Genomic DNA, 12,859 nt, shown 5'->3' on the forward strand with positions numbered 1-12,859 from the left:
AAAAAGTAATTTAACTAAAGAAAAAATGGTGACGTGTTTCATTTTCTAAACATGACAGGTTTGAAACTTATAAACATTATATTGGAAACATTATATTATTCTCAGCTAATATACTATTAAATGTATTATGGTATGCCATATTACTCTTAAGATTATGTTAGAAAAATAAACGGAAATGAAAACAGTGAATCATGAGATGTAAGAAAAAGTGAAAACAGAATGTTTTCGATTACTGTATTAAATGCAATGTCAGAACATTCATGTGAATAAGGTAATTACCAACTGCATTGAAAACTCTGTACGCTGCCAAGTGAGAGAGGTATCCCTTCCCTCGGATCCACTGAGACAACCAACCAAATGCACTGCCAAACACCCAGCAAAACACATATGGTAATGCAGAAAGTAGACCGCTCTGAAAGATGGGACACAGTATGTAACATTCCACAAATTTTATAAAGTAAAAGACTATTTTTTCAATTAACAACAGAGACAAAAATTTATGTTCATGAAAAATTTGGCATAGGGCATTATTGAACAGTGATCTACTATTTTTTATTTATTTTATTTCTTTTTGCATGTAGTCATCACATGATGACTTTTGTAAACATCATATTATGTACAAAGTTAATTCATATTATATTTATCTAGAAAGTTTATTACATAATCTATACAGGGTATATCATAATTAATTGTGTATGCACATATACTTTAAAGTACTTGATACAAAGCAAAAAAGGTCTCAGTTAACACAGGTCTACAGATGAACTGTTTTCGAGATAATTGTGACTTAGTTGTTGCCAGCTACTAATGATGTGATTCTGCATAAATGCTGCATGCCAATGGTATGGCCGCCATTTACAATTTCAAGGTATGGGATTGTAGACAGAGTGCCACTCATGCCCGTTGTGTGCAGCGCATCAGTTATGTTGTATGAGTGATGGTGGTAACATGCAACATTACAGCAATGAGAAGTATTCAGATATGGCATATATATGGGAAATAGTAGAGGAGCTAGTGTCATCACTGCCTTGAGCTCTCATTAAAGTCAGTCAACCCAGTTAATTTTTGGGGCACAACGGAGATGGAAAACACGATTGTGAGAGGCAGCATTAAAAGGCAGAATAGTAAAGAGGTAAATAGACTGTAATATCTCTTTATATTCTACTAATTATCCCTGCACAATTCGATGAGTGAATTATGTTTCCTATTCAACCATCTATATACTCACAGAATCGATGCGCAAAGTAGTACAGACTATTACTATTCCATAAGCACATAAATTACTCTTTGTAATATTCTCTCTGGTGTGTGTTGAGAGGACTTCTAGGATCTTCTCCGTACGGAATAGCCGCATTGAATAATTGTAATGTTGTTATCGAGATTACTGGAAGAAAGAGATTGGAAATATACTGTTTGCTAATCAAGAGAATATATACTGAGCATTTACATCAAAGGTGTGTATTATATATGTATTCTCTAATTGGAAATTTGCATGGAGGTGTCATTTCATTGGTAATCAGTAGGGAACTTCCGATGAATTGGAAATGAACCTGCAATTATTAGATTCAAGAGCTCCATTATTTCATCGGATAATTAAACTCTATCAAAGCAAACTTTCCGCTTGATCTGAGGTTTCCCAACTGACTATGTAACGCAAGAAAACCAAGACATTTTATTTACACAGGACTGCAAATCGCTTCGAATAATCAAGACTGCGGACAAGGAGAGTCATCGTCCGATTCTGATTAAACAAGCTTAATTATAACTTTCTTGAGCAACTGTGATGACTGTGATATGGCTGCTTATGAATGAGATCATTAATAAAATACTAATAACTAACTTTCCTCCTCACTAGCAACCAGTATAAATACAATATTAATTAAAATTATATTGGCAACCATGACAGGACTCTCTTGGATTGTTCTATAATACATGTATTTTCTGTTTCATGATAAACTACGAGAATGAGCTGGAACTAAGCTGCAGAGATATCCTGTGCTGACAGTAAAGGTTGCCGATAGGAATGGTTTCACCTACTAGGCAAGAAGTGCACTCCAGATAAAGGGCAGACAAAACCAATTTTTAATTTTGTAGTTAAAATAGAATTTGACGTATCTTGGAAAGAAGTTTTTCAGAGAGTAGAATTTTAATGTTGTGTGATTATTATTTTGTGTGTGATCATTTAACTTGATTACCTCAGTGAATTAATCTGAAAGTTAAACTTAGTTAAGACATTAATTTTGAAACAATATTCAGTGATTTATAAACTATGATAGATAATTATTTCATGGTATTAACTAGAGCTGCATATAAAATGTCCATGCATCAGCAACAAGACGTGCCAAAGGCCTGAGAGGCATGAAATCCAGAAAGGTTAATAGGTTGAGTCACTGATCTACAGATCACTCCCACCATGAACTGGCCAATCAAGCGAGTTTGCTCCTTACCATATTCCCTGAGGCACACGTTTACTGGCAACAACTGCAGAGAGCAGAGGTCTGAATACGTTCGGGCATTAACCAGAGACACTGCTGCATTTGTATCTACCTGCAGGTGTAGCTGTCAGAAGAGAACCAAAACCTTGATAAAAAGCTTGTTGGAATAATGATTGGAAACCAGCTCTGATGACAACTTTTCCTGAAGACCCACATCCAAGGTTTTTGATGCTGTGTTCTGGACAGCTGAGTGGCAGACTATGACAATGTGGCCTTTTTTTATGGCACTTACAAGACAGACAGCCCAATGATGGGGACACTGATCTGTTGTATTTGGAGTAACATGACATAAGTGATGGCAACAGTATGCGGTGTCTGGAATGCTGTGTATGCACTGTGTGGGAGTCATCAGACTGGCCGGCTTGCACTGCTGTGACACCATCTTTCCCAGATGTAGTGGATGCAGTGAGGTCACCCTGTACCGCCATGACATCGCTCCAGGCCATCACTTGCTGACCAGTGGCATGTGAGACAAACCTCTTCAACGGTGGGAAGGGGGGGGGGGGTTGCTAACTGGAAGACTCATTGCCAGACTTCCTTATCCAGGGCAGAGAGGATAAAATTTTGAACCATAATGCCTGCATATGACTCTTTTGACTTGTCCGTGAGAAAACAGCACTTGCAACTAAGGTCGTGGAGCGTTGTGGCTCATGCACAATAAGGTTTATGGGGCTAGTTCTGGCACTGGTAAAATTCAACACAAGCAGCTACAATGTGCAAGCAGCAGCTGTAATAGGGAGACAACCACAAACATTAGGTATCTAATTTTTGAAGTGCAACACTGGTGGAGCCTGTTGCATGACCATGATGAGATCTTTCTTTTGTTACACCAATGTTTGAATCAGAGACTCCATGCCACAAAAAATGCAAAAAGCAACTACACAACGAAAAACATGTGGAGATACATGAGATACAAACCTACTTGTCACCAATGTGTTCTAGTCCCACAAAAGAACACCACTCAATAACTGATACAACAAATTTTATTAAGTTTAGAAATCAACTTGTTATAATAGGTACACTAGCCAAGATGTGGCTCAAAATAATAGTCCAATAACACATATCCAAAGGTAAACATGTAACTGAGTTAGAGCTGGCTGGGGACATCTCTAAAAGCTGTCAGGCAGCCAGTAGAGTGGGCAGACAAGAAGCAGTGTGTGCATCCATGAGTGGCAGGCTCTAATGGTTGCTGAACTTCTAGCTGTGTCTGCTAAATTCTGTGGTGTATCTTACAACTGTGCACCCAGATTTCGGATGTGGATCTGTGTGGGCCACTACACATATTTAAGAAATTTGCAGCCGAAAATTTTTTGAATCCAATGAAAACGCTATCGTTACTGTAGATGGATATTTTGCAGCCCTTGCAAAATTGTACTTTAGGATACAATACAATCACTGGAAAAGCACTGAACAAAGTACATTGAACTAAAACTGGAATACAGAAAATTGTAAGTGCATTTACAACTCAGAAGACCATGTTTATTGCTTGATGAGAACCATTCACCATGACCTAGTATGAGGAAAGACAATGTCTTTCCATCAAGAGTTCTTGATCAGAGAGTAGTCACATAAGTACTAAAAACCAAAATTCAGGTATCCAAATTTGTCTCATTTGTCATCTCACATTACAGGTGACACATAAGCTAAGTACTAAAAACCAAAATTCAGGTATCCAATTTGTCTCGTTTGTTATCTTACATTACAGGTGACACATATGTACCCATAGGCACTCTCTTTTACAGTGCTACAACCTGACTGCTGAGTATTTTTTGTTCAAATGTTTTCCATAGGGAGGGGATCCTTGAACAGTAAGTTCATGTCATCAGCAAATATTACAGTTTTAGAAATATCCTTCAAAGGATCAAAATGAGTGAATCCAGTACCTATCAGCATCTGACCATACATGTTATGTTCTCCAATTCAGAGTTTAGCTGTGATGCAGCCCTTCAGTTCCATCCTCTGCTTTCTGTTATGAAGATAAGACTCCATCCATGATAGGAGAACGCCATTAGTGCCACAACACTTTAGTTGCCAAGCAAAAGACTCATATTATGCAATTTCAGATAAACAAAAATTACCTGCTGATACAAGAAATAGTAAGAAAAGTTCTGGTAGAATGTAAATAATTTAGGAGTAACGAAGTGATCTTCTTTACTCCTGAATTACCTACTAGCACGAGAAATAGACATTAACTGTTACATGCTAAATGAACAACCAAATGCAAAATACCTCAGAATCCAGATAGGTACAAACTATATGCATAATATCAATAAGAACCTTGGTTCAGCATGTTCTATCCTTTGAAGTACCTTTCACTGTCTTCATTTGAAGTCAGAAGTCATGGCTTTATTTTCATATCTTCATAAATTAAATAAAACATCTAAACAGTAAAATCAATGAGTAATATTGTATAAATTAGAAATGCATATCATGCAGAGGTCTATTCAAGAATCTGGGAATTCTAAGAGCTTCCATTTTTTAACAGTATTTGTTGCCACTAATATAAAGGCATTTAAAATTAACTGTGATTTGTTTTATTACAACAATAAATTCCATGTAGTCTCCTCTTCTTGTCCAGGATTTAAAGTGAGGTTATGTATTCTGGTAAACAAACTTCAGCAAGTTCCCAAAAAGTATTAAACAACATACTAGGAGTGACAAAGATGACCAACCACTGAACTAATTATTAACATGTACTGAAAGCTTCTAGGTAACTGATTTTATTATACATAAACATGTTTTATATTAGTGAGAAGCTCTTGAACACTTATTATTCAGATGTTTAATTGGGTCCTTCATTAAGTTGGATTGAATTAGCGATATTGTGAAGGATTTTGCAAGTATTAAAGTTGAGAAAGTGCATTATTGTTAATTTTTTGTTATTTTTAAAATGTTATGACTGAATATAACATTTAATGTTGTATGAGTTATAATAAATGACAATTCTAAAAAAAACATGTCTTTGTGTGTAAGTCCTAAAATAACATTAATATCCAAATAATTATTTTTAGTATTATGGTTCTAATTTAGTTAGTCAGCCTGTCTTCAACATCAGCTGACGGAACTGAGATAGTCCTCACATACCAACAATGGCTGTCTCTGAATGTCTAGTACTGAATAGATCTTAATTAGCTGCATATGTGACTAAAGTTAAAAACTCAGGAATTGTGAAAACTTAAAGTACACTAGAAAATAATGTTCTTAATGATGTTGAAGAGTACCCTTGGATTTACACAAGTGTTCATTTTATGATTTGAAGTGCACATTTTATAAGAAGTGGCAATGAAATATTCTATGTAAAGGTATGAAAACCTCTGTATATATATATATAAAAACAAAGATGAGGTGACTTACCGAACAAAAGCGCTGGCAGGTCGATAGACACACAAACAAACACAAACATACACACAAAATTCAAGCTTTCGCAACAAACTGTTGCCTCATCAGGAAAGAGGGAAGGAGAGGGGAAGACGAAAGGAAGTGGGTTTTAAGGGAGAGGGTAGGAGTCATTCCAATCCCGGGAGCGGAAAGACTTACCTTAGGGGGAAAAAAGGACAGGTATACACTCGCACACACGCACATATCCATCCACACATACAGACACAAGCAGACATATTTAAATATGTCTGCTTGTGTCTGTATGTGTGGATGGATATGTGCGTGTGTGCGAGTGTATACCTGTCCTTTTTTCCCCCTAAGGTAAGTCTTTCCGCTCCCGGGATTGGAATGACTCCTACCCTCTCCCTTAAAACCCACTTCCTTTCGTCTTCCCCTCTCCTTCCCTCTTTCCTGATGAGGCAACAGTTTGTTGCGAAAGCTTGAATTTTGTGTGTATGTTTGTGTTTGTTTGTGTGTCTATTGACCTGCCAGCGCTTTTGTTCGGTAAGTCACCTCATCTTTGTTTTTATATATAATTTTTCCCACGTGGAATGTTTCCTTCCATTATATATATATATATAATGGAAGGAAACATATATATTTCCAGTAGTATTTTATTCATTTATTTTTTGAAGCAATGGATGTTTGCAGTAAATGAATCCCTTACCTGTGCAATGTCGAAATGCAGAACTGTTTTCAGATATGTTGGCATTTCACTGAGTAATGTGAACATTGTCCATGCTGTTCCAGTATGAAATATAATTGCTGTCCAAACAGGAACTGATGTTAACAATTGTAACCAGGGCACTGGTGGTGCAACCTGAAAGAATTTAAAAATATTAGCATTTGGAGAAATACAAAGTATGTCAGAGTCCACTCTCATGTGTCAAATATAAATGACCTGCAACTAATGTTTTCTTTACCATGTCAGATGCATTGTATTAATTAATGTTGCTATTTACTTTAGTGAAGCCCGGTACAATGTTTACAACTGACTCCAAAAGAACATCAAACATACCTGACTAAGGCAATATAGGTGCACCCCAAAAATATTATAATTTTATGTTATGAATGGAACACACACAACACTGGTGTAATTTTCTGCAATATTTATTATTTGTTACACAAATTGGTTTTTGGCTGTTGCGCCATCATCAGGTACAAAGATAAGTATGTGGTGCATTGAAATTTTTCTGAATCAAAGATTTTAAACTAGCACTTGTATGAAGTAAATCCATTTCCAGAGATGAAAAAACATTAATTGTAGAATTAGGAATAAATCAAGAGAGAATATTTTAGTGTAAATGTGATGTAAGATTATTTAACTAAGATAAAATATGTGACACATTAACTAATGATCTATAGACAAATAAAAACAGTTGTCCATAGAAGGACACAATTTAACAATAAACTTTGGTGACATATGGCTGAAAGAAATAACCTTATCTTTAGTAGATCCTAAATTACAAACAGATGAGATATAATAGTGGTATTAAGCGGGTGATTGGAGCAGCAGTGTTTATACAAAGTAAAAAAATTTTTTAACACAATGAGGGAAATTATAATAACTGAAATGAAGGAAATTGGGCATGTGAGTAAGAGGAATAATGTACAATACAGCATGAATTGGATTGTGAGTAGTATCAGAAGTTATAAGTGGTGAGTGAGGGAACTGTGTCCGGTCATTCAGTACTGAGATTGGGTTGATGGACATGTCTTTACTAACCCCCATTCAAGATAATTCATGTTCTTTATTTAATGGATACAATGTAAAACTTCATGTTTCACCTAGTAACTGTGGCCTTCTTTAAGCAGATGGTCTGCAAAAGTAGAGTCTCCTTTTTTAAGCTCCCATCTTTTTTGGCATTCCTTCAGATGATACGTATTGCCCTGCCCAACTGACCTACATAGGTTTTACCACAGTTGCAAGTAATTTTATTTATTCCAGCCTTTTCCAAAGCTGGAATTCTGCCTTTACCACTGGGCAAGACATGTCCTGTTGTGTTGTGCACATGAAATGATGTTTTTATGTTCCTGGATTTAAGCTTTCTGTCTACATCCAGTGAGACTTTTCCTGAGTATGGAATTGTTCACCTTTTATTGCATTCTTGAGCTGATGGGTCAATGACAAGGTAAAGAAGAGAGTACACCAGTTGTTCCTGCTTTTTGTGCTTTATGGAATCCACTAAGGTAGGAGGATAACCATTATCTGATGCTCTTTCACAAGTGTTGTGTATATTTCATTCATAATTTATAAAATATTCTACCAAGAACTGACAGAATGGTCAGTCAGTGGCAATTATCATTTTTATTTTAGACAGCTACTTAAAAATTCTTCACAACCTCTCTGTACTCACAATGTGGTATGCACTATGCATAAGTAGTACAATTATAGAGCTTCCACTATCATATCATGTGCAAATTCCTACAAATGTATTGTTACCAGATGTACACATTTCTTTTAGCATTACATTCAAGATGTGCATCTTTTAAAAACCTCTGTGATTTTGCACATATAGTCAGTCTTCATTGTTTTTGTCACTCCTTTCCTACTCACTATATCACACTTTAGGTAGTAAATTTTGGTTGAAGGGTGATGCTATAATCATAGCTAATAGGGAAAACACCCATAATGTTTAAACCTCAGTGAAAGTCTTGTGAAAAATGCTGTATTTTGGAGCAAAATCTTTAAGACCTCACATAAACACTAATATAAATATGACTGATGAACCTCAGTGCTCACAGATATTTAAAACCAATTTACTTGTATATCTGAAAAGAATCTTTCACTCTTCAGAAATGTGTGTACTGTTGTGAAGGTTCGAGATACACTAAGACTGTCTGTCAATTGATGATTCACATATAGAATTTTGCCTCTTGTTGCTAGTATCGATTATTAAGTAAGTAACACTGGCATTACTCATGAACAGAGTCCAATTTTTATGAAATAACTTGCTATTTTCCTTTGCTCTTGTGTACATGACAAGCATAAATGTTTAAGATTTTTGTTGCCAGAGTTAATATATTTCATTCTATCATTATATATTTTTATGTATTTGACTATAATTACTTGTTTTTTACTTTTTTTTACTTTACACTTCATAAAATTACATATTATTGCTTTTTTTACCCATCTCCATATTTCTCCAACCATCAGTAACAGCTTCCTTACAAAAATATTCAAATGAGACCTGCCATGAAAGTTGAAGACAGGAAGAAAAATTATCTCTAAAAATCAAGTTCTAAATTCAATGAAATATGGTTAGTTGCAGTTTGAATTGGATTGTGAAGGACATACAGAGGTTGGACAAAAATATGGAAACATCATGAGAGATGCATGCTTGAACGTAAATGCAGATGTTAGTAAAGCCTGTAGGTTGGACTGTTGTATTTACCCATGAACAACATCTTTTCAATGTCCTCAGTATGTTCCATGTCATCATGATTGGAACAGTATCCTAAGTAGTTGTGAATGCATTATGTCACAGTTAAGTGAATTCAAACATGGGAAAATTTTTGGTGCTTGAGTGGTGGGTACTCTCATAACCAAGAGAGGTGAAGTGTTTGGTCTTTTGAGAAGAATCATATTAAAAATTTATATACTGCATACAGGGAAAGTGGAGAAACATCATCTGCTTAGTCACAATGCAGATAAAAGTGTGGTGTTGAGAGATTGATCATTGAAGAGGACTGTGATGAAAAGTAAGAGAACAGCTGCAAAAGTCATTGTAGGAGTGACAGTCACATTTGCACACCTTATCAGCACCAAAACAATGTGAAGAGAGCACTGAAAGCAGAGAACTGCAGTGTGACCTGGAATTCCAAACCCACTCATCAGTGATGCAAATGTCCATAAAGGAAAACTTGGTGTCATAGCAATAAAACCTGTATTATGGACCAATGGAAGAAAGTCATTTCATTGGATGAATCTAGTTTTATACTGTTTACAACTTCTGGTCATGTTTATGTCCAAAGATTGAAATACAATGGGGGTTCATTGATGATTTGGGAAGCCATATTATGGTATTCCATAGGCCCCATGCATACTTTGCAGGGTCACAATACCGCCAAGGATTATGTCACCATTTTGGCTGCTGATGTTCATCTCATGATACAGTGTTTGTTTACTAGTGGTGATGCCGTGTTTCCAAGAAAACACAATCCCTGTTCACACAGCTCACATCATCAAAGACTGATTTTGTGAGCATGAGAATGAAGCGCTGCATCTCACCTGGCCACCGCAGGCACCAGATCTCAATATTAGTCAGCCTTTGTGGTCTACTTTGGAGAGAAGGGTGCATGATTACTATCCATCTCAATCCTCATTATCTGAATGTGGCACTGTTTTAAAGGAAGAATGGTATAAGACTCCCTAGACAACCATTCAGGATCTGTATTTATCCATTCTGAGATGACTGGAAGCTGTTTAAAATGCCAACAGGTTTCCTACACCAAATTAGGCATGGTAATGTGTTGTGTTTTTTGTTGTTTCCATATTTTTGTCTAACTCTTTTACTTCTGCTTAATTTTCTATTATTAAGTATTTGAGTTTTTCAAAGCGAAGTAGATACAATAACAAAGCTGTGTCTACCATTGTAGTAACCATTGATGTGTGTAGTAAAGGGCTTTGTGAACTGCTGAGATTGGTCATAGTGCGAGAAAGACTATCAGCCCAAAGATACCCACCTGCTAGTGGCAGTGTGTGTGGCAAAAAAAAGGCAGCCAAATGGTACTTCTTAAGGATTTGTAACTGTTAGTGTTCATGATGTCTCCTCTTGCATCAAAACTATCATCTAAATTAAGATCTTGGGTTACAATGGATGGTGCTTTCATTGCTGATGGATAGAGTGTTCTATATTAAGCGTGCAATATGCAGATCAAGTGCTCTGTGAAGTCCCAACTTCACCACATACACAGTGACACACATGCAAAGAATTGGCCAATAAACTCGCATAAAAAGCAAGAGTTATTGATGCTGATGCAAAAGACTCAAAACTCCAGAAAAGAATTTTTACAATGTGTATTCCACTATGGTTGCTGCAAACATTCCATGGTACCAAGTTCAAGGGCCTGAATATTGTTTATTCTGTAAAAGTACAGTGACTCAACATTAAGAAAAAACTATTTATATTTTTGCGATCACGATGCTCCGAAAAGTGTTTAGTGCTATATAAGTAACTATCACATATGAATAGCTGTTGACCCAACAATGGACATATGTAGATATTTCATTGATTGTCTCATTGTTGGCAAACTCTATAAAGAAGAACACTCAGAGCCATTACTGATTTTCTTCAGAGTGCTGGAATGGACAAATCAGCAGTAGCTCATTTTGTGAATGACAGTCTTCAAGCGCTGTGGCCTGAATTCAAGAAGAAAAAGTTCTCATTATATAGTAAGGTACTGTGGCTTACATGCTTAAGACCACAACTGCCCTACGTGTATTTCCACATTTAATCCATGCACCTGTCTGAGCCATGCACTGCAACATAATTGGTGAAAAAGTGCATGGCAGCTATCCATAAGTAAATAAAATAATTTCATACACCAATAAAGTTTTTCTTAAAGCCTCACATTGTGAGTCACTGTATAGAGAACTGTAGCCAAACTCATGATTTCCACCTGTCCTGATGAAGTTGGGCACATGGATTGAAGTTACTGGTTTTTATAATGAACATTTTCAATCCCTGAAAATGTTGATTCATTCATTTTCGAGAGAATATTTTCAGCAGGAGATGCACAATGTGTTGTCACTGATGCGAAAATAAAAAATTCTCTGGTGTACATCCGCAGCATCTTCAGCTTCCTTGCGAGTAGCATTAAAGAATTAGAATCTAATGAGTTGCCTTCACAGAAATTGTTAGTGATAATTGAGAATTATCAAATGCAAGCTAACTGACAGTAGACGTGACACTGGGCAAAGGGTAGTGAATAGGTTTGACACTGATTTGACAAGAAATCCAGGTTAGTCTATTTTTGTCAGTATCTGCAGTATCCTCAATTGGGGTGAAGAAGATACTGCAGCGACATCTCTCCAGGAACATTTCCTCTCCTAAAATTTGCACCATCAGCATCCTACAAAAACATTCTTCCTTGCAATCAATGTTCTATGACTGCAGACAATTTGTAAAAGTAGCTGGTTGTTCTTCACATTTCAGAATGAAATGTGATATGGGGTAACACAGTAATTTAAGGGAAGATGGCTATTTTAGTAAACAGATGCGACTCCAAACAATTTTTTTATTAGTGCATTACAGACTTCCAAAACAAAATAATTAAGTACTTGTTATTTAAAATGTACCTTCTTAATGTACTTTTCATCTTTATGTGACACATTAGTGCATATTAAGATAATACAGTAGGCTATGGTATAATTCATAAGTTGATTTCAGTTGAAATTATTGTTTAGCATTAAATACTGAATAAAATGATTTTGTGAGATTGCATATCTTCTTACATATTTCACTGGTTTTGCACAACTTAAGTATGTACATGTTCTGTGTGTTGATCCCCTTTTTCCTGTCCTGTCCTCATCATCCAGCTAATGCTGGGTTGGAGACAGTATGGGTCCCCAATTTTGGGAAGAACCAACCAGCCCAGTAATTACCTAGGTAGATGTGGAAAACTGCCTAAAAACACATACAATTTGGCTGACACATAGGTCTCTGTCATTTATCTGGGAGGCAGATTCAATCCAGGACCAGCACATCTCCTCATGTCTTGGAAATGGACCCTTTAATGTGTTCAATTATCTGGGAGCAGCTGCATGTTAATATTACAGAAAAATCAAGGTTTTACACATGACTTGTATTCACAACTTTAATTCTGCCAGTAGTGTATCCCTCCCCTACTTAACAAACTTCATAGCCCTTCTGCACACTCTGAATGACTAGCACTCCTGGGAGAAAGATTATCATGCATTTGATCATTTCTTTCGGCAGTCGACTCGACTGAATTGAGTGGTTGTACTTTCCTATGTAGCACAT

General features: G+C 36.2%; 1 protein-coding gene across 1 annotated transcript in view; it reads right to left on the minus strand.

Moving 5' to 3' along the window:
- Nucleotides 1-12,859, minus strand: part of LOC124775486 (sialin-like) — a 140,869-nt gene that overhangs the window by 109,055 nt on the left and 18,955 nt on the right. The window contains exons 5-6 of the mRNA XM_047250319.1: nucleotides 6,541-6,693; nucleotides 280-412 (exon numbers count right to left, since the gene is read on the minus strand). Of these exons, the coding sequence (XP_047106275.1) occupies nucleotides 280-412; nucleotides 6,541-6,693 (286 nt within the window). The remainder of the gene's footprint in view (nucleotides 1-279; nucleotides 413-6,540; nucleotides 6,694-12,859) is intronic.

The sequence above is a fragment of the Schistocerca piceifrons genome, chromosome 2, assembly GCF_021461385.2.
Source record: "Schistocerca piceifrons isolate TAMUIC-IGC-003096 chromosome 2, iqSchPice1.1, whole genome shotgun sequence".
NCBI lineage: Eukaryota > Metazoa > Arthropoda > Insecta > Orthoptera > Acrididae > Schistocerca > Schistocerca piceifrons.